This window comes from Desmodus rotundus, chromosome X (genome assembly GCF_022682495.2).
Source record: "Desmodus rotundus isolate HL8 chromosome X, HLdesRot8A.1, whole genome shotgun sequence".
In the NCBI taxonomy this organism is placed as follows: domain Eukaryota; kingdom Metazoa; phylum Chordata; class Mammalia; order Chiroptera; family Phyllostomidae; genus Desmodus; species Desmodus rotundus.
Window position 1 is genome coordinate 4555255 of NC_071400.1, and position 22353 is coordinate 4577607.

The following is a 22353-nucleotide window of genomic DNA, read 5'->3' on the forward strand; positions in this document are numbered from 1 at the left end:
AAGATGATATTGATGTGGTTATTCCTGTCTCCAACCCAGAGGGTATCCCTTCACTGCAAGTCATTATTATCAGAAGGGATGTGGTATGGAATAGCCAGGTGGGAGCCACAGAATCTTTTAGCATTCAGAGTCTCTCCAGGGGCAAAGGGAATTTGCTTTCTGTGACCAGAATTTCAGAAGTGAAAATGTGGCTGGGATTCTTCCAGATGGGCCATTCTGACATTGTCTAGGATGTTAGGACCACATATTACCTTGATGTATTTTCCAGGCACTCTTGCTTTCCTTTTCTCTTTGCCCTCAGAGTCCCTCTACAGTCTGAGAACTTGCCTAATATTGGGAAGGGTAAGGAAGAACACAAAAGAGGTTATATTGAAATGAAACAATTCTATTCCTATGAATATCCCTGACTGGTGAGGGGCAGACAAGGAGAGGATGGAGATAGTAAGGGGATGTTTTCTTTCTTTTTTAAGATTTTATTTATCTATTTTCTTAGAGAGAAAGGACAGAAGGGAGAAAGAGAGGGAGAGAGACATCAGTGTGTGAGAGATACATCAATCAGTTGCGTCTCACACCAGTGCCTGCAAGCCTGGCACATGCCCTGACTGGGAATCTTAACTGGCAACCTTTCAGTTCGTAGGCCAGCACTCAATCCACTGAGCCACACCAGCCAGGGTAGGGCTGTTTTCTGTTCAGGTCTCCCTGTAAAAAGAAGAAAGGGATGGCTAGATATCTGAGGAAAGCTTGGTAGGGCATACCACTCTGGGTCCCTGATATCACATGGTAGACAGAAAATTTTTTTTATGGCTGATATAGATAAGAGTTAACATTTGCCCAAGACTTACTGTATGCTAGGTACTGTGACAGGCATTTTGTGTACCCTATCATTTGACTATCACAAACTCCTTTGAGTGTATAAATTAGTACTGGCCCCATTTTACAGATAAGGATACAGAATCTTCATTTTCCTAGCTAGGCCTTGTGAAAATTGTTGAACCTCTCCTGGTTGGCATTTTCATTTAAAAAAGTTGGTCTAATGCCTACCTCAAAGGCTTTTTGTGAGGTTATGAATGAGTATATTATTTATCACTTGTTACCCCCCCCCAAAAAAAAACTTGTTATAGTGGTTTATAAGGATACATAAAATTCAAAAAGATAAATTAGAAATGGGTGAGAAAGACAATAAGAAAATACAAATAGGGAAGCAAGTGCTATGTGAAGCATCCATCATGTAGTAGAGATGTAATAAATGATAGCACCCAAATGCTAGCCCCCAAATGCCATGATACTTCTTGTCTTGATAATCAGATAGAGTTGGGAGACAGGCTTGAAGATCCTCAGAGTATCCAACTTTGAATTTAGCTGGAACTTGCTTGCTCTCTGGAGTTTGTTTTGTTTGTAATAGTGAAGGGTAATCATTAATCTTTAATTTGTGAAAGTACAGACTAGTTAGAGGAACATTTAAACATGCATTTACTACAATTAAAGTAATATGCCGACATTCACATAGCTTGCAGGTGATTACAATGCTAGCCTGGAATGAGTGCATTTTGATTATATTAAGGCTTTGCATTCTCCCTTTGTATGCAGGTCTTATTTTATGATTTAAAATTTTTTTTATTATTTAAAAAAAGATTTTATTTATTTTTAGAGAGAGGGGAGGGGAGGGAGAAAGGGAGGGAGTCAGAGAGGGAGAAAAACATCAATGTGCAAGAGAAACATCGATAGGTTGCCTCTCGCACACCCCCAACCAGGGACCTGGCCTGTAACTCAGGCACATGCACTGACTGGGAATCTAGCTAGTGACCTTTCAGTTGGTGGGACAACACTCAACCCATTAAAGCACACCAGTCAGGGCTTGTATGCAGGTTTTATATTGGAGACCTTTTTAAAGGAACAGCCTGGTAAAATGCAAAGGGCACTGGATAGAAAGTTAGAAATCTTGGGCCCTAGGCCTGGCTCTACTGCTAACTCTCCTGGTACCTTACACAAACCTTCTTCTTCTTCAGGCCTCAGTTTACCCATCTGTACAATGTCTAACTGATCTCAAGTCTGGTTATCTTTCTATTGAATTTATTGGGGTGACACTGGTTAACAAAATTATACAGGTTTCAGGTGCACAGTTCCACAACACGTCATCTGTACACTGTATTATGTGTTCACCATACCAAATCAAGTCTCCATCTATTGCCATTTATGGTTATCTTTCAAAAATTTATCTCCAGCTTTTGTTTCTGCATTCTACATCCCTTTCCCATTTCTAAATCCACTGTTTGGAGTTCATATGACTTCCTTCTATAAAAAGGAAAGAAATACCTCACGAGTATGATTAGCAGTTGGCATATGTGTGAGGGAGGGGAAGATACCTGGCATGCAGGGCATCTCCTACTGGACAGGCTTCTTAATGTCTGTGGGACAAAAGGGAGAATGTGTCTGTATGCTCCGAAGGCTATTTGGCCCTTTGGTTCAGAAAGCAGTATCATTCTGGGCAGCAGCTATAGAGGGAAGAGTATCAGCCATTGTGGGTTTTATGGTGCAGCTGGGAACCAGAGGCTTCTTCAAATTCTACCCAGACTCCTTCCCAGAGCCCTAGTTTATACCCTACTCTTCTCAAGACAAATGACGCCATCCCCTGCACTCAACACTGGGGGCTTTGTTCATTTGCATTGGAGGGGAATAGCTGTGGAGGGTGAGGAAGGCATAATTTAAAGCCCAGGGCAGAAAAATCTTTGAACAAAGAAGTTTATTAATTTCTAAAAGCCCCAAGGCCTAGTCATTCTTTGTTAGTGTTGGTTTGGTTTGCGTACTGTGGGTGTGGTTCTGAGGGAAGCCCAGATGGTAGGGATCTCTGGATAGATTGGTATGCTAGTTCTGAAAGCTACCACTTCCCAAAGAAAGCCCTTGAGAAATTTTCATCTTTCATTGGTGGAGGAAAGGAAAGGGAGAAAACCAGGAAATTCATGACTTCCCATCCTGAAGGTCAGTGTCGTTTTGAGAAATATCATTTATTGAGTACCTACTATGGAGTAGCCCTGGCTTAAGTGCTTTAATTCTCACAAAGATCCTTTCTATGACAGATGAAAGAACACATTCTAGGTTATGTAGTTAGTAAGTTGTGATATGGAGTTCCCAAAATAAAGCTTTTCCCCACTGCACTACTCTGTTTAGAGAGAATAAGGCTGTTTGGCTTGAAGAACATGCAAGAGGAGATGTGCCCTGGCCGGATCGCTCAGTTGGTTAGAGCGTCATCCCAATATGACACAAGGTTGTGGTTCGACGCCTGGTCAGGGCACATACAAGAATCAACCAATGAATGCATAAATAAGTGGAACAACAAATCAATGTTTCTCGAAAATAAATGTAACAAATTGAAAAAAAGTGGAGATGTGTTCTCTGTGTTGGAATCTCTGAGAGGCTGCCTTAGCAAGCAGAGGGCATTTGTTCTGTGAAATCAAAAGGGGTAGAGCTGGGACCCCATAGGTTAAAACTACAAGGAAAAAGATTTGAACTGAGAGAAGGAATTGAATATCTGGCACTTTGGGGGCCAAGGACAGGAATGCACAGAAGTATATATGTTCATAGGCTATTGGGAGCTATAATCTCTCCAACTAAATTGTTGAGGCATAAGAGAGGAAGTTCATTCTGTCTGGCCTTTGAGACTGACCATTCAAGGAAGCCCTCCTGATAGAACTGGGCCTAAGAGGAAGGAGCTGGACTCCTTTGGAGGAGTTGACAAAAGCTCTGGGGCCATCCAAAAACCTAGCAATTACCTGGCTGATGACCAGAGAGGAAGCCAATTGGAGAGGAAGCACCCTCGTTGGTACCAGCAATAAATAACAGGCAACAATGAGAAGCCATAGCTTGAGGAGGCCCAAGGACTGGTGGGAAACGGGATTGAGGCCCCTAGTTCCTCCAGTTTACCTTTGTTTCTTATCAGTGTGCTCACAGGTAGGGAGGGGAGAGAACGTTTTGTAACAGCATTGTCACCTCCACTTCTAAAGCCTGAGGTTCTTCTGAGGGCTCTTGAGTACCTAGGTGACACTAGGGGGCAGTGCCACCACAACGAATTCCTCTTTGAAAATCCTCTGCTTGGCTCCTCTCCAGCCAGGGGCTGTAGCTGTATCTCTAGTCTAATTTCACCTGCCTCCTTCCTTCAAGGTTTTGAGCTGTAGAAAGGAGATGAAATCTCAGAGCATCCATTCATTCATCTATTCATTAACTGATTCAATATTGACTGACGGCCTACTGTGCCCCAGGGAAGATCTCTAGGTCCATCAGATACTATCTCTGCCCTTAAGGAAAGTACATGCAACTCTCCCAGATAGAATGAAAAAAAAAAATGCCTTTGCAGCTCAGGTTGTGTATAGAGCTGGCGTATAGAGCATGGGATTTCATGTTGTCCTTGGGTTCAAATTCGATCCCTCTATGTCATTGATTTTCAACCTTTTCATCTCATGGCACACATAAACTAATTACTAAAATTCTGTGACACTGCAAAAAATACGATTTTGCTGATCTGACAAAAATAGGTATAATAGGTATAATTTTGATTCATTTACAGTGAACAGCTATTGTTGTATTGGCTATTGTCATTTTTTTATTTGACAGTCTAAGGGAAAAGAGGTCAGTGCCCCTGACTAAATAGTCAGATATTGCATGTCTTAAAAATTCTTGTGGCATACTGGTTGAAAATTCCTGCTCTATTTAGCTGTGTGAACTTGGATGGCTCATTTAACCTCTTAGGATGTTACTTTCCTCAATAAAATGGTAATCATTCTAATCTCAGACATCTTTGTGGTCTTAATTAATCTAAAAATAAGTGAAGTACTTGGTACATAGCAAGCATTCTAATGTTAGTTCTTATTATGGACTAAACAAGTAGGTGGAAATTGCTCTGGAAGTTCAGATAGAGGGAGCTATGAGAAATAAGCTTTTCTGGCTCGGTAAAATCCTTACTATTTGTGGACTCTGCATTGAAGGCAGCAGCCCTTTCTTCATTTTCTTGCATTTGATTTTATAAAATAACTCATATCTATTATTATAATTGTAGTGTCTCCATCTTATAGATGAACTGAGGCTTTGAGAGGGGAAAAGATCTGTTTAAGGTCAGATAGCTAGGGAATAGTATAGACCTTGAACAAAGCCTTATACTGTTTCCAGTTTCCTTTTATCAGCTGTGTCCTCTGTGACCTACCTTTTCTTTGCCTGTTCCCATTGTGAGTAGATGCAAGTTTGGTCCCTAAACTTAGAACTCTAGTTGAGTTCTATGCTATACAGCAGGTGGCCACTTGAACACAGGCAGTGTGGAGTAGCAGAAGTAGCAATGGTGGCATCCCCTCCTGGAACTTTACAGTTGTGCATTGATTTGCTTTTAGGTGGGTGGCTGATGTAGCTGCTGCCAAGCCGATAATGGGATCTCAATGGGCCTCAGGTGTTTGGGCATTGACGCAGTTTTGCACATAATTTCTCACCCACTTTTCCTCTCGGGGCTCCAGCACTGCTTCCTGATCCTTTTCTGGGCTTCTGAAGTGGCAAATTACATCACTAATTTGTTTACTCAGACAGATTCATAGGGTGTATAGGGAGGGGGTACTCTGGGCTCCACAGTTGACCTGATCTCCCCTTTCCTCCACAGACTTCAGATATGGGCAGGCTTCACATGCAAAAGAGAAGCAGAAGGGGGTTCTTTCTTACATCCAGATGCTTCTGATAATTAGGGAGTATTTTCTCAGAGGCAAATCTCTTCTTCTCACTGGGTCTCAGTTTTCAAGTTTATGCTGCTTGGACCCTATAGTGCTCCACAGCCTGTTTTGTGGGTTTGTACTGTGGGGCTGAATAGAATCCACAGCCAGTGTCTTACAAATTGAAGCTATAGTCCCTCTAGGTGTATGTGGCAGTTCTAGGAGGTACACAGAGCTGTGGAATGAATGAGATTTAGTATCTTGGAACACCACTTTTACTTGTAGATGATATCTATTTCATTAAAACATAATGATTTAAAATTTTGTAGAATGTAAAATTTGCACAAACGATTAAGACTAAACCTGTGGCTTGAAAGAAATTCTGGCTTGCAGTTGTCTACTTGTATTACCACCCCCATCCTTGCTCCCTCCTTGTGGCCCTTGTATATATGCATCCATTATTTTATGCTGCTTAGGGATTTCTTCCTTGGCAACTTTGAGAACTACTAGCTCAGGCCAGATGAGCTGGCTGTCTGGGGTCAAAGGGAGCCAAGAAAGAATTTTTTTTCTTCAGGGGTAGAGCCATTTCTCAGAGTAGAAGGGTAGGATCCTAGTCACTGGAGCCACAGATGTTCCTGGAACCAGGATCTAGATATGCTCTTCCATTAGTAAATGAGGTTTCTCCTGCCTCTGGAGTGGACGTCTCACCTGGAACCAAAGCTTGGCCTCTTTTCCAAGGCTTGAGATTTCCTTATAGTCTAGGGTCCAGGGGTCATCTGTTGTATCCTTTGTTCTTTTTCAGTCTCAATTCTGATTTCAGATCATATTTCCTCCCCGTACACACACCCTTACTTCCTCACTTTGGAACTTCAGTATGGCGAGAGACATTGCTCATCTCTGCAAGCGCTGGAGACTAAGGAGTACAAAATTTATATTCATCTGATTTCTCTATGTTTATAAGGGAAGACACTGTGCTTAGAGAGACTAAAATTCCCTACTGATTCTGAAATCTATTTTTGGGGGGTAGCACTTTAGCTATTGCTTTGTCCAACTTTTACTTAGAGATACTCCAGGTCCTGGAACTATTTTGGCACCCAAAATCCTCCTCTCATCACACTTTTACCAATCTCACTAGTGAACTAGATAATCTGGTACAAAAAGAGGCTAAAGAGCTCACTCCTGGGACCTGTGGGACTGGTTGTGCAGTCTGTGCCTGTTGTACCCCTTTTTAGTTCTGGGGTCTCTGAGCCTCTGCAGTGGAGCTGTTGACACAGGTAAGGACCAGTTACTGCTCTACCAGCTCTGTTCCCAGTTTGTTCTACTCTCACTCTGCAACCTAGTATCCTGGTCCTCTTTGTTGATCTTCAGCATCTTTGGTGGGTCTCTTTATGTACTGGAACATACTTCTTCTCACTGATTGCATCTGGACACACTATCCAACTGCAACCCTGTGGAAAACCATTAGAACTGTTAATTGGTCCCTATCTTATACCTAGGGTGAGATAAAAGGTGTTTTAAACAATCTTTCCTGTCTACACACTCATCCTCTATCCTCTGCAAAAAAAATAGCCAGTATCACATTTCAACATTACATTACGTATTCTCCATGTAAAACCTGCTGGCAGTTCTTAATGCTTATTTGCTTAGACTCAGGGATTCACCTTGCCATTGAATCGCAGAAGTCTTTTGATATGTCCTCACATCTCCATGCCCACTTCATCTTTTCTAAACATGCTCCTGGTTACCTAAGTCAGCAAGAGGTAGATGGGAAATGGGATTGTATTTCTTATTTACAAAAACCTAATTAATAGAGTGATAAAGCTTGAGAGAAGAAATAGGCCATTTATGTCACACCACTTGTAGTAGATGGGGAAGCTGAGGTTCAGAGGGGAAATGTACTACCTTGAGATCACACAGCGAAATGGAGACAGAAGTGAGACTTTCAGGTTTCCTGATACCGGTTTTAAGATATGAAAGGTCAGGTCATCAGTATTTACTGCCCCAGGGAGCAGTGAAGGTTGATGACTTGGGAATGTGGCTTCTCCCCAAAGTGGTTGTTGATGGAACCTAGTGGGAGAGATAGATGGTCAAATTTCATTACCTGGCTGGGATATCTGTACTAAAAGTGAGACATAGCAGTTAGTTGAGAACCCTAGGGCTCCTAAGCTCCTATGAGCCTTTGGCATTAGGATGAAGCATGCTAGAGAGGAAAGGGTAAAGGTTTTGGAGTCATGCACATCAGGATTCTAGTCTAGGGTCAATGGGTTTAGAAAGATTGCCTCTCTAAACCTCAGCTTCCTTGTTTATAAAATGGAGATATGATAGCTGTCTCAGGGTATCAGTGTTCACTACTTGACATATATAATAGGTACCTAATATATATTAGGTACTTTTTCCTTGGGGTCTCTGAAGCTCTAGATTGTAAGTTCTGAGAATGACTATGGGTCCTGGCTTTGGAAGCACACTAGAAACTTTGTGGATACAGTACAGGGGTGTGTGTATCTGTGCATTTTGAGGGGAGATAGTGATATATTCACAGGGAAGGATGTCAGCAACACTGTGTCCTAGTTCCCTGTTTCTATCTCCAGATAAATTGCTTCATCTCACCCCTCCACCCTTACTGCCTTCCACCCTTCCCCTGCCCCCACCCCCACCCAAAAAATAGAAGATAAAGAAGACTACCCAATGCCAGCATGACCTCATTGGGATGTGGCTCAGCTTCATTGCCTTCATCCCTAGTGGTAGGCATGCTGGGTTTCAGCCGTTGGCCAGAACTATTAACATGCTAATGTAAGGGACTGGAAAACAGATCCCATCTGTCTTCTCCTGGCCAGCCCCTCTTTCCTTCCCACTGCTCAGCCAAGAGGCCCAGAACATCAGGGGGCCCCTCAGCTGCTACACTGAGGTACTCACTCTGTTTCCACCCTCATTTCCACTTTTGAACTGAGTGGTAACAGAAATCATGACTGGGCTCTAACCAGGGCTGGAAAGAAGCATCTCAGACCCAAGACACAGCACAGCTTTGGGGGATATAGATACCCAGTCCTTGCTCTGTCTCATCAAACATTCTTTCTTGGGGCACTGTAAATGGGACTCAGTCTGAATGTTGTGGGCATTATTTTTAGTTGCTAAAGATAGAAGAGCAACCCAGGGGAACAAGATGCAGGAGTTAAGCCAACAATCTCTACCTTCAACGTTTAATTCATCCTGGGAGTGGGAAGCTGCACAGCATAATAGAGGAAGGGAAGTGGCAGAAAGCACTAGATTTGAATAAGTTTGGAGTCAAACAGATCTGACTCTGCTACTGACTTAACTGAACCTCTACTTTTCTGAGCCTTACTTTCACTATCTGTAAAATGGGCCTAATTGTAATTATATCATAGGGCTCTTATGAAAATTAAAGGAGATAACAGATACAAAGTTATTGATGTGTGGCAGTGCTCATAAATAACGGATCCATTCCCTACCTCAGAAGTACTTTGTGCAAAGAGATGCTGACATCACTTCTTGAATGCTGTTCAAGTGTATTTTCTTTCTAGACCCTGGGCACCTTATGTCCTTTAAGGTTAGGGACCAACTGGGCTCCACATTTGTGTCCTCTGTGCCTGGCACAGGCTAGCCATTCAATCAGTGGTTGTTTTGTGTTTTCTCTTTCAGGTGGTGAAAACGATTGGCCTGAGGGAAGTTTGGTTCTTTGGTCTGCAATACCAGGACACTAAGGGTTTCTCCACTTGGCTGAAACTCAATAAGAAGGTAACTGCTTACCCCACTCTCGGGTTTGGAATTCATTCCTCTTCCAGGTCTTGCTCAGGGGGTGTAACATCTGCTAGCTGGCAAATCCAAGGCACCTAGGGCTGTGTTTTTCACTGGGCCATCTGTTGACCACTAGATCAAAATAAGGGCAGAGGACTCAGCCAAAGCAAAGCTCTTGTACTGTTTCCACTTTGACTTCTCACAACAAAAATGATCAGGGTCCTAGAAGGAGCATATCATTCCATTCCTACTGGGAGCTTTGTCTTGAACTTTGACTTATTTTATAACATAGCTATTGGTTCTTCAGGAGGAGATTGGTATTCTTTTTTTTTTTTTATTCAAATTCATGGGCTTTAGGAAATTTGTTAAAAAGAGAGTCACATACTCTCGAACTGGAATCTCAAAGATCTCATAATCTTATCTTCTTTCTTTCCCAACCTGTCAATTGATGCTTGAATCCGATACATATATTCTTTCTTCATTTTCTATCTCAATTGATTTCCAAATGCGAGGATTTGAGTATAGGTCCATTCAAGCTCTCCACTTCCAAGTAGCATCTCTGCAGGAACATGGCAGTGCTTCATCTCAATACCCTCAAACTGGCTGCCTTTGACCTTGGAGGTTTCCATTCTGTGTTGTGGCTTGTTTCATTGATTGTGTCTAGAGGATTGGTGCCTCACCTTCTGGCTGGCAGTCTTGTTTTCCCAAAGACTGGAGACTTTTGCTGGAGAAATGTGGAACTGTTAGGAGCTAATTTCAGGCTTTAAAAGGCAACCTAGTTTGTTTGCTTACCTAGCCAGTTCCCAGGCTTTAGTCATGCATCCTGGTCTTTACTTTCCTAATTGGTGGAATTGGGGGAGACTTAAAAGAGGACCTCTTTTAAGCCTCCACTTAGAATTTTCAGGCAGTTAGATATACGAGGTATATCCAGAAGGTATCCAGTCATGAAAAGGAGACTTTTACTGAAGAAGATATAGATACAGGGAACATTGTGCATAGGACACCACCTCAGTCCCCTTTAAAGGAGTCACCTTGGGAACTCACACAATTGTCCCAATCTCCATCAGCTGCCCTGTGGTATTTTCCTAATCCCATCAACTGTCTGAAATCTCTTCCCCTTCAAAGGTGATTTTAGTTTTGGGAAAAGCCAGACATTGCAGGGTGCCAAATCTGGGCTGTAGCAGTGCTGAATCACCTGGGTGATTTCATGTTTCTCAAAAAAACTGCACGTGGTATGATAGATGAGCAGGCATGTTGTTGTGATGAAGTTGCCAATCACCAGTTGCCCATAGCTGTGGCTTTCTGAATCATCCGAATAGCTTCTGCAGAGAAATTTTCAAATTTAACACAAAATTTGATGCAGATTCTTTGCTCCATTTGCTCAGTCATTTTAAATGCGACAACCACACAGTACACATGCTCACTCAACGCCATCTACTGCCCGCACTGACTAGTACAGTGAAGTTGTTCTTGTCATTTTTAATGCATGCACATTCCAGTCCACTCTCCTCGGCTGCCAAGTTACATCTATGTCACACAAACTATTCTCCTTATATTAACAATAGCTGGTTGAGAACCAAGATGGCGGCGTAGGTAGACACACTGCGCCTCCTCGCACAACCAGAACTGACAGAGAATCGAACAGCAAGGAAGTCCGACACCAAGGAAATAAAAAATAAACATTCATCCAGACCGTTAGGAGGGGTGGAGATGGGCACCAGGGTGGAGAGGACTCGCATGGCTGTGGTGGGACTGAGACTGGCGGAGTGTGGGACGAATGGCGCAGGCAGTCGGAGCACTAGCAGACCCTGCGGCCCCACATTTGCGCAAAGATAAACTAGGCAAACGGCGGGGAGCAAAGCAGACCGCTCAACCCAGGGCTCCAGCGCCGGGAAATAAAGCCTCAAACCTCTGATTGAAAACACCCGTGGGGGTTGGGGTGGCAGCAGGAGAGACTCCCAGCCTCACAGGAGAGGTCAATGGAGAGACCCACAGGGGCCTAGGGCGTGCACAAGCCCACCCACTGGAGAACCAGCAGCAGAGGGGCCCAGTTTGATTTTGGGTAGCGGAGTGAAAGATTGGAGTCTGGTGGAGAGTGGAGCGGGTGCCATTGCTCCCTCTCGGCCCCTCCCCCATGTACAGCATCACAGCTGTCACAGCACAGCAACCAGCGTTACCCTGCCTCAGGGAACACCTAAGGCTCCGCCCCTTGAAGTAACAGACGCGCCAAGACAAAAAAAAAAAAAAAAAAAGGCCCAAATGACAGAACACTTCAAAGCTCCAGAAAAAATACAAGTAAGCGGGGAAGAGATAGCCAACCTATCGGATGCACAGTTCAAAACACTGGTTATCAAGACGCTCACAGAATTGGTTGAATTTGTTCGAAAACCAGATGAAAAAATGAAGCCTATGCTAAGAGAAACAAAGGAAAATGTACAGGGAACCAATAGTGATGCAAAGGAAACTGGGACTCAAATCAACGGTGTGGACCAGAAGGAAGAAAGAAACATCCAACCAGAAAAGAATGAAGAAACAAGAATTCAGAAAAATGAGGAGAGGCTTAGGAACCTCCAGGACATCTTGAAACGTTCCAACATCCGAATTATAGAGGTGCCAGAAGGAGAAGAGGAAGAACAAAAAATTGAAAACTTATTTGAACAGGTAATGAAGGAGAACTTCCCTCATCTGGCAAAGGAAATAGACTTCCAGCTAGTCCAGGAAGCTCAGAGAGTCCCAAAGAAGCTGGACCCAAGGAGGAACACACCAAGGCACATCATAATTCCATTAGCCAAGATTAAAGAGAAGGAGAGAATCTTAGAAGCAGCAAGAGAAAAGGAGACAGTTCCCTACAAAGGAGTTCCCATAAGACTTTCATCTGATTTCTCCAAAGAGACCTTACAGGCAAGAAGGGGCTGGCAAGAAGTATTCCAAGTCATGAAAGGCAAGGACCTACATCCAAGATTACTGTATCCAGCAAAGCTATCATTTAGAATGGAAGGGCAGATAAAGTGCTTCTCAGATAAGGGCAAGTTAAAGGAGTTCATCATCACCAAGCCCTTATTATATGAAATGTTAAAGGGACTTACCTAAGAAAAAGAAGATAAGAAATAGGAACAGTAAAAATGACAGCAAACTCACAGTTATTAACGACCACACCTAAAACAAAAACAAGAGCAAACTAGGCAAACAACTAGAACAGGAACAGAACCACAGAGATGGAGATCACATGGAGGGTTGTCAATAGGGGAGTGGGAAGGGGAGAGAGGGGGAAAGGCACAGAGAATAAGTAGCATAGATGGTAGGTGGAAAATAGACAGGGGGAGGGTAAGAATAGTGTAGGAAATGTAGAAGCCAAAGAACTTTTAAGTATGACCCATGGACATGAACTATAGGGGGGGAATGTGGGAGGGAGGGGGTGGGCAGGATGGAGTGGAGTGAGGGGGGGGAAATGGGACAAGTGTAATAGCATAATCAATAAATATATTAAAAAAAAAACCCAAACAAACAATAGCTGGAGTTTTCCTGGACAGACCTTGTACTATCAGATGATGGTGATTTGGGAGCTTGTGACCATCTTCATTTCAAGAATGAATGCTCAACAGAGAGCAATTGTGAACATGGGATTGAGTCCCCAATGAAAATAATCTGTCTCTTTTCTGAATTACTAGGACAGTTGCCCCCTGGCTCTTTGGGATTACCCAGGTTGATGAACTTTCAGTGTCTTCTCCCCACCCTACAGCCACTCTTCCCACCCCAAAGTCTATTTTTTAAGAACCCATAACTCCTTGCTGCTCCCAGGTGACTGCCCAGGATGTGCGGAAGGAAAGCCCCCTGCTCTTCAAGTTCCGGGCCAAGTTCTACCCTGAGGATGTATCCGAGGAATTGATCCAGGATATCACACAGCGCCTGTTCTTCCTGCAAGTGAAGGAGGGTATTCTCAATGATGATATTTACTGCCCACCTGAGACTGCTGTGCTGCTGGCCTCCTATGCTGTCCAGTCCAAGTATGGTGACTTCAATAAGGAAGTTCACAAGTCTGGTTACTTGGCAGGGGACAAGTTGCTTCCACAGAGGTAAGATTGCACCTGGCTGTCTGCCCTGGCCAGAGGGCTTGTGGCCCAAGGCTGATCAATTCCTATTACACAGGGGCTGCCAGATATATTCCTTCCTGCTAGGGTCTGTCTGAAGACCATGTTGTTATGGTAGTCAGAGTAGCACATTCGCATATGGCACCACACCCTGTTGTTGTTTCCTGGGCTCCCACAATAAAAAAACTTCCCTCCTGCCACACCCTCTGTTTTTCTGATTATGGAACTTCATTACCCTGGAAACAAATTCTTATATTGAGAACCAGAGGTGAATTGATTTTTCTATTCTCCCTGGTTCCATTTTCCTTAACACTTTTTACTGACTTAGACTTCTTATATCAGAGGTTCACAGGGGAGAGAGAGAAATATGCAAGCCAGGGACATGGGTAGCTCAAACAGTCTTTTAATAATGGTAATCAGTGGCCAGAGCTTTCTGCTTTTGTAAACTTCAAAGGTGAGTGCTCCAAAACACGCATTATTTTTGTTTTAGCATCACAACAACACACAAAATAAATAAGGCAGGCATTATCCTTATTTCCTGGCTAAGGAAACAGAGGCGCAGAGGTGTTCTCACTGACTTGCTTGATATCTCACAGCTCATTTGGGGCAGAGCCAGACCTGGAACCCTAGTCTCTTGATTTTTTAACCCTAGTTTATTTTGCCACTGCATTCAATGGCCATTTTCATAGGCTTTTTTTTTTTTTTTTTTTTTTTTTTTGGATTGGAAGGAAAACTTCTGCTTCATTCTGGGGGCCTCTGTCCCATTGGAGCTGTGGCATATGCATAACTTACCTGAAAGTATTGGGGATATTAGTTGTGCCCTGGGACTCCACCTGAGTCGCTGTCATGATGTCTGAGATGGCATATTTGAAAAAAGCCTTGTTTATGATCTAGATCCGAGAGGTTGAGCCTGTTAGTTTTTCCCAAAGCCATTTGGGCTCAGTTCTCTGTTCTCTAGCCACAAGCTATAATTTCATTCCTTAGCAGTATTCTCACAAACACAAACTGTTGGTTCCACAAAGATCTAGAGGAAAATATGCATGCCTCTTTGAGACCCATCCCTACTCTTAGCCACACAAGTCAGAACAGACTCTTGATACATTACTGCTCTACTTGGGGACCACAGCATTATTGGATTTTCTGGTTAAAGGTATAAAGGAAGGTGTTACCATTGTTTTGCTTGCTCACTCATTCTTGTATCTTTCCTACCTCTTAGGCAATCCCCTATGTCTAATTAATACCTCCTGCTATAATTTAAGTCTGCTTCCAGTTTAACCTCAGTAAGCTGACTCTACAACCTCTTTGCATCCATGCCTTAGAGAGATAAGTGGGCTTTCCTTAACCCCTGCAGTTTGGGCTTTGTGCTTTAACTACTCGTTACCCATTGTCTTTCCAGGGTCCTGGAACAACACAAGCTCAACAAGGACCAGTGGGAGGAACGGATCCAGGTGTGGCATGAGGAGCATAGGGGCATGCTCAGGTAAGCCTGCCCTAGCAACTGTGGGCTTCCACTGCCCTTGCAGGGAGAGTGAGAGTTGGTTCTGGGGGATAACATGCAGAGGACTAAGAACATTGGAGGATGTTGGAAAGAGAGAGACGGGAATATACTGTACAGGGGAATTTAGAGATAGAAGGATAACCAGAACCATTATAAAGCTATATTTTTTGTGGATGATGGCAATTGATAGCCCAAACAGTTTTGACCATAACAAAATATAGGGTCCTTTAGGATTCCCAGGGAGCATCTGGGCCACTAGAGGCTCTTCCCCAAGTAAGTAGCAGGGAATGAGCTCTCTCATGGCAAACCATTTGGGGGCTATGTAGTTGAGGAATAAGTCTTGTCATTTTGCCACCACCACCCCATGTAGGCTCTGTTAAGAATGTGCCTGTATAAGAGGCTTCTGTGACAGCTGATATGCTAGAGGATAAGCAAGGTTCAGTTCACTCTTACTTTCCTTGTGAACTTCAGACCTCATGCTTCATATTGTGCTCTGTTCATCATCATCTGCTTGCCTTCCATCCCCTTTCCCACCCTTAATGGCAAGATACTTGGCAGAAGTACAGAGCAGATAGGCTTGTTTTCTCCCTAGGTCTGATTCACAGGTTCCCCTCTATAACCTCTGACTCTATTGTTTAGGGAGGATGCTGTCCTGGAATATCTGAAGATTGCCCAGGACCTAGAGATGTATGGTGTGAACTACTTCAGCATCAAAAACAAGAAAGGCTCAGAGCTGTGGCTGGGGGTGGATGCTCTGGGTCTCAACATCTATGAACAGAATGACAGGTATATATCAGAGGTCTCTTAGATTATTTGGGCCACTCTGACACTCATCACAGAGTAAGACTGTATACCTCCTGGGTCCCACCTTGGTAGTTGTTTTTCTACCTAGTTTAGACCAGCCCAGATAATTGCACAACCTTGCTCAGACCTCTAAATCTTGCACTGACTAGACTTACACTATTCACTATCGTATCACTGGCTACATGTGGCTACTGAGCACTTGAAATGTGGTTACTCTAGACTGAGGTAGGTTAAGTATAAACTATACACCAGACTTTGAAGACTTAGTGTGAAAAGCAGAATGTAAAATGTTTCATTCATATTTTTTTTAAATATTGATTTGCATGTGTAAATGAAAGTATTTTGAATGTACTAGGTTGATGAACTCTTATAACAGTTCAGTTCACCTATTTCTTTTTATTTATTTTTTATGTGGCTACTAGAAAATTTAAAATAACATGGGTGGCTTTTATTATATTTTTGTTAGACAACACTGGGCTAGAACCTACTTTGTCAGGATTTGTAATTCATCTCACCCCTGTATGGTAATTTAAGTACCTTTTGTTCTATAATCTCCGTCACTACAACCTTATCTCATTTGCTTATTTTTTCCCCTTGGTCTGCTCTTGGGGAAGATGCAGGTCAATAGATTATTGTTCTTGTAACTTCTGAATTTGGAGCTCATTATTTACTTTCTCTCCAACTTTTACAACCTTGGATGGAAGAGTCCCAGTTACATAAGACTGGGGAGTCTATTAGAGATTGTTACAAGGTCCATGCTACATAAAAATATACTAAAACAAATCTCACAGATTGGAACAAAGAGTAACATGTTGGTTGTAGTATTAAGAGGTCTTTTGGTGCAGCCTCAGAGCTGGCAAACTGACCTGGTAGCATGTGATGACACTGGCTGAGCTGGTAATGAATCCACCTCCTAAAAGTAGAAGTTGGTGGTAGAGGAGGGAAGGCACCAACCCTCTATGTTCTTCTTGTTTTGCCCTTGTTCTGATGTTCTTGGTCTCCATTTCTATAGACTGACTCCCAAGATAGGCTTCCCTTGGAGTGAAATCAGAAACATCTCTTTCAATGACAAGAAATTTGTCATCAAGCCCATTGACAAAAAAGCCCCGGTAAGTGATTCCTCATGCTGGCCAAGACAAGTACTTGCCAAGGTCTGGATAATGCTAGAAGCAATCATGTAATTGTACTTTTCTGTCCTTTTTCTGGTGTGTCTCTGTGTGTGTGTGTGTGTGCGCGTATACAGGAGGCACAAAAGGAGATTGGTGATGGAAAGTGATGTTGGTGTCAAGAAATGGCTAGGAGGTATCCTCTGCCTGTGCCATCTTGCTATCTAAGTCGTAGAGGAGAGCCACAGGCAGTCTAAATACTATGTCTTAGCCACTATCTTCTGCTGCCCTGGGGCTTTCTGAAAACAGAGAGTGTATCTTTTAAAACTTCTAGGCTTCAGAAAGTGGGAACTGCTCATATACGGGTAGGGCAAAATTAGGTTTATAGTTGTTCATATGAAAAATAATACCATAATAAACAATCATTTAAGAAAAAACTCTATAGGCCCAGGCTGGGTAGCTCAGTTGGTTAGAGCATTGTCTTGATATGCCAAGGTTGCAGGTTGATCCGTGGTCATGGCATGTACAAGAATCAACCAGTGAATGCATCAATGCATGGAAAAGCAAATAGATGTTATTCCAAAAACGGTTTAAGGGGCTGGGTCTAGGGTATGCTTTTAGAAGATTACAGAAAAAGCCCAGTCACTCATACTGCAATCATCAGCGAATTATGCATGGATTACTGAGCCTCGAAGAGTGGCCCCTGAGACCCCTAATTAGCAGATAAAGTCAGTTCTTGATTTTTAACTGGATTGAGGGTATTTTAGAGTGCAAATGTTAAAAGAAATTGTGGTTTGGTCCAAAGAGCACTGATTTCAGAGTCAAGCCTGGATTCTAGCCCTGGGTCTGCTAACTAACCTGTTTGACCCTGGGCAAGTAACTTAATCACTGATAACTAGCCTCCCTATCTGTAACAGAAAATTCAGTTATGTATTTTTTTTTTTCAGTTACGTATTTTGCTGTGTATAATGTCCACTGTTGCCCAAATCTTTGATGGAAAAATAAGGATGCACATTATACATGGGTATAATGATTACATACAACGGGCATAATAGTCCCATGTATAACGTGCATGAAAATGTCAGTGCACATTATACACAGGAACATATTATACATGGAAAAATACGGTAAATGATCCTTCCAGTTCTTTTGGACTTAAGAGAAGTTCACCTTCATCTCTCTCTCAAGACTTTTTTCTTCTTTGATTTAATCTTTATTGTATTTTTTCCCATTACCATTCAGTCCCCTTATACCTGCCTCCCCTCAGCAGTCACCACACTGTTGTCCATGTCCATGAGTCCTTTTTTCTTTTTGCTCAATTCCTCCACCCCCTAACCTCCCCTCCCCCCAGCTGTCATCCTGCTCTCCATCTATGAGTCTGTCCCCATTTTCCTTGTTAGTTCCAAACTTTTTCTGATTGCTGGTTTCCCACCAGGACTTTGTCTTCTATGCTCCCCGGCTGCGGATTAACAAGCGGATCTTGGCCCTGTGCATGGGGAACCATGAGCTATACATGCGCCGTCGCAAGCCAGACACCATTGAGGTGCAGCAAATGAAGGCACAGGCCAGAGAGGAGAAGCACCAGAAGCAGATGGAGCGGTAGGTGTTGTGGACCTCAAGTGGGGACCAAGGCCAGGCCAAGGAAACTGCTCCAAGTTGCCAAGTCTGCTAGAAGCAGGACATGAAGCCATTCTGAGACTGGGGGCATGGAAGGTGGTTGGGAGGGAGAGAGAGCGCTGTACAGCGATGAGACCCCCTCCAGGAAGCAGGCATCAGAAACTTAGGCTTTCAGAGGCTCATAGGAGGGAGGGTCATTTCATAGTTCACCATTGTTATGATCCTCATGCCATTGTTCTTCCAGGCAGATTCTGGGTTGTTCCAGGCTATCTCCCCAGTATAGTGACAATAGCAGAAGGCTCCATGCACATTTAAACCTAAACTCTGTAGGAGTTTTTTGAGTGGAATTGGGTAGAACTGCCAGAATTTTCCCTACAAAGCCCCTAGGCACTAGAGGTCCTTACTACTCAATGTACAGCAAGGCTCAGCAGCATCAGCGTCAACTTGGGAACTCATTAGAAAGGCACAATCTGAGACTTTATCCCAGACCTATTGATTCAGAACCTGCATTTTAAGATCCTAGTAACCATTTCTCCAATGATGATCTCCTAGTGGCCAATAGGCACATGAAAACACCTTTAGTCATTAGGGAATTGTAAATCAAAACCACAATGAGGTACCACTTCATGCTCACTAATATGGGTATAATAAATAAAAACAAAATAACAGCTGTTGTCAAGGTTCTAGAGAATTGGAACTCATGTTTGTTGCTGGTGGGGATGTAAACTGGTTCAGGTGCTATGAAAAAGAGTTTGGTGGTTTCTCAATAATTTAAACTTAGAATTACCGTATGATCCCATAATTCCATTCCTAGGTATATATGCCAAAGAATTTTAAAAAGGTGTTCAAACAACTACATGTACACATGTATTCATAGTAGTATTATTTACAATATCCAGAATGTGGAAACAGCCAAATGTCCATCAGTGGATGAATGGATAGATAAATTATGCATCCATACAGTGGAATATTATTCAGCCATAAAAATGCATGAAGTACTGGCCTGGCTGGTGTGGCTCAGTGGATTGAGTGCCAGCCTGCAAACCACAGGGTCACTGGTTCGATGCCCAGTCAGAGCACATGCCTGGGTTGCAGGCCAGGTCCCCAGTAAGGGATGCGCAAGAGGCAACAACACATTGATGTTTTTCTCCCTCTCTTTCTCTCTTCCTTCCCCTCTCTCTAAAAATAAATAAGTAAATAAAATCTTAAGAAAAAGGCATGAGGTACTGATACATACTACAATGTAGATGGACCTCTAGAACATTGTGGAAGAAACCAGACACAAAAAGTCACATATTGTATGATTCCATTTATATGAAATTTCCAGAATAGTTAAATCTATAGAGACAGAATATAGATTGGTGATTGTCAGGGGCTAAGGGATGGGAGATGGGGAGAAACTGCTTAATGGATATGGGTTTTTACTTCGGAGTGATGAAAATATTTTGGAACTAGATAGCATTATGAATGTACTAGATGCCACTGAATTGTTTGCTTTAAAATGGTTAATTTTATATTAATTTCACCTTAATAATTTATTTAAAAATAAGATCCTAGGTGATTCCTATGCATTTCACAAAGAGCTTGGAACTTCAGGAGGCTTCTAATCCAATAGGTTGGAAAATGAGACCATGTATGAGAAGTTAAACACCAAGGTTCACGTTTATTAAGAAAAAGGTTACTGAGATTAGGGGCAGTTTACAGAGCTGGATCTGGCAGAAATCTCCCCTCAAGGATATCACAGTCTTATAGGAGAAAAAGGAAATTGAAAATTCAAAGTATGTTGACTTTTCATTGGCTTACTTATGGCAGTCTCCATTGGCTGAGCTGTTCCTGGGCAAAGAAGAATCTTTTCTTCCTCCTGCTGAAGTAGTATCAATTCCAAAAAGGAAGATAGTCTCTTCCTTTGGGGGTCAGTAATGTGTGTTGAATGGTATGTGTGTGAGAGCTCTCTCTTCTACCCTCCAGACTCAATTTTAAATGAGGTTTCTATTTATTAATTTTCACAGTACAAAGTGCTATGGGGAAAAGTCAGAGGGAGGAGGAATAGGGAAAAGGATAGTCCAAGTATTCTGTGGGCTCAGAGAGAAAAAAGACATCTAGCCAAGGGAGAAAGGTCTCCCGGAAAAGGTTTGGGGGCAAGAAAAAGAAAATATTTATTCTAGATTTGCCAAAAATTCTGGGGAAAAGGAACATAGAGTTGGGCTTCAGAGAACCAGCAGAGTTAGGCCTGAGGACTGATGCCCTAGCCTCAGAGATCAGCATACTTGAAGCACAGTATCCCAGCACAGAGCCAAAACTAGTCTTATAACTCCCCAAGGTTGCCAAGGCAGAACTTAATAGGCCATTTTACAGATAGAGGTACTGAGAACAAGTGCAAAGAAGTTACATAGTTAAGGTCATTACTGGTTAGAAGTCTAGGTTGGATCTCCTGAGTCTTGGACAAACTGATTGAGCCTTGAGTGTAACTGATTGAGCCTTAAGGGTACCAGCCCATGTGGTACTATGATGTAAGGACCAGGATTTGGAGATAAGGTAGAGTGATCCCAACTCACAAGCTATGGGTGTGTTACATGGGTGGGGACTGAGGGTCCAGGGCCAGGGAGCCTTGGGGATCCCAGGTTTTCCATTCGGCCTTGCTATCTTGTTTAATCCCTTCTTTCTTCTTTCCCAGTGCTCTCCTGGAAAATGAGAAGAAGAAGCGTGAGATGGCAGAAAAGGAGAAGGAGAAGATTGAACGAGAGAAGGAAGAACTGATGGAGAAGCTGAAGCAGATTGAGGAACAGACTAAGAAAGCTCAGCAGGGTGAGGCTTGACATCACCTTGGAGAGTAGATTTTTCCAGAGCCTAACTAACTCTATGAGTTAGAGGCCTACTGCCTGAACTGCAGACTCAGGCCACATAATCCAGATGTGACTACAGAATAGATAAATAGATGGGACAAGAAGAAGAGTGCTCAGAGCTTTCTGCCAGCTGTGCCCTGGTGTGAAACATTTCAAGGAAGGAAGTTAGGTGTCTCTTCTTTATCTGCGCTCTTCACCTTCCTTTCCCCACCTTCTCTTCCCAGAACTGGAAGAGCAGACCCGTAGGGCTATGGAACTTGAACAGGAGCGGAAACGTGCCCAGAGTGAGGCTGAAAAACTGGCCAAAGAGCGTCGAGAAGCTGAAGAGGCCAAGGAGGCTCTGTTGCAGGCTTCTCGGGATCAGAAGAAGACCCAAGAACAGCTGGTAAAGCAACAAAATGGGCTGGGATTGAAGGACCTGAGTTTTCTTCCCTTTCTGCCTTCCTATTTATTTTTTCTCTGCCCATAGGGCTGGCTCTTCCCAGCAGGGCCTCCAGCAGGTAGTTCACTCAGAAGAAAGCTGAGAAGTCATTGGTTTGGCCCAGAAACCTTTGCAAACAGTCTTCCTTAACCCTTCCTTTTACTCTATTTTCTTAGCATTTGGGGATATGAGCTGATGACATGACAAAGGAAAGGGAGGGAGGAAGAAGTGAAGGGATCTACATTTGATTAAACTACCTACTGTGTGTTACAAACTATACTAACAACTTTCTCCTTTTCCTTACTTTCTTATTTCCTCTTCCAAAGAACTCTATGGCATTAACCCATATTGGAATACATGTCCAGTTAAGCAAAATAGGGCTCAGAGAAGTTTACGAGACTTGCTAGAGGTCACACAGTTGTTACTAAGTAAGGATGAGAACCCATTTCTGCCTCACTGAAGGTTGTGCTCCCTAAAATCATATGTGAAACTATGTGGCTATGCATTTTTCAGGGGAGGAAGGTGAGCATCCATACTTTCATTAT

The 22353-nt window shown here is 43.0% G+C and overlaps 1 protein-coding gene across 1 annotated transcript in view; it reads left to right on the plus strand.

Annotated features, from left to right (window-relative positions):
• MSN (moesin) overlaps positions 1–22353 on the plus strand; it is a 69348-nt gene that overhangs the window by 42810 nt on the left and 4185 nt on the right. Inside the window, exons 3-10 of the mRNA XM_024555322.4 lie at positions 9336–9431; positions 13230–13504; positions 14916–14999; positions 15657–15803; positions 16834–16930; positions 18363–18526; positions 21219–21349; positions 21612–21772. Of these exons, the coding sequence (XP_024411090.1) occupies positions 9336–9431; positions 13230–13504; positions 14916–14999; positions 15657–15803; positions 16834–16930; positions 18363–18526; positions 21219–21349; positions 21612–21772 (1155 nt within the window). The remainder of the gene's footprint in view (positions 1–9335; positions 9432–13229; positions 13505–14915; positions 15000–15656; positions 15804–16833; positions 16931–18362; positions 18527–21218; positions 21350–21611; positions 21773–22353) is intronic.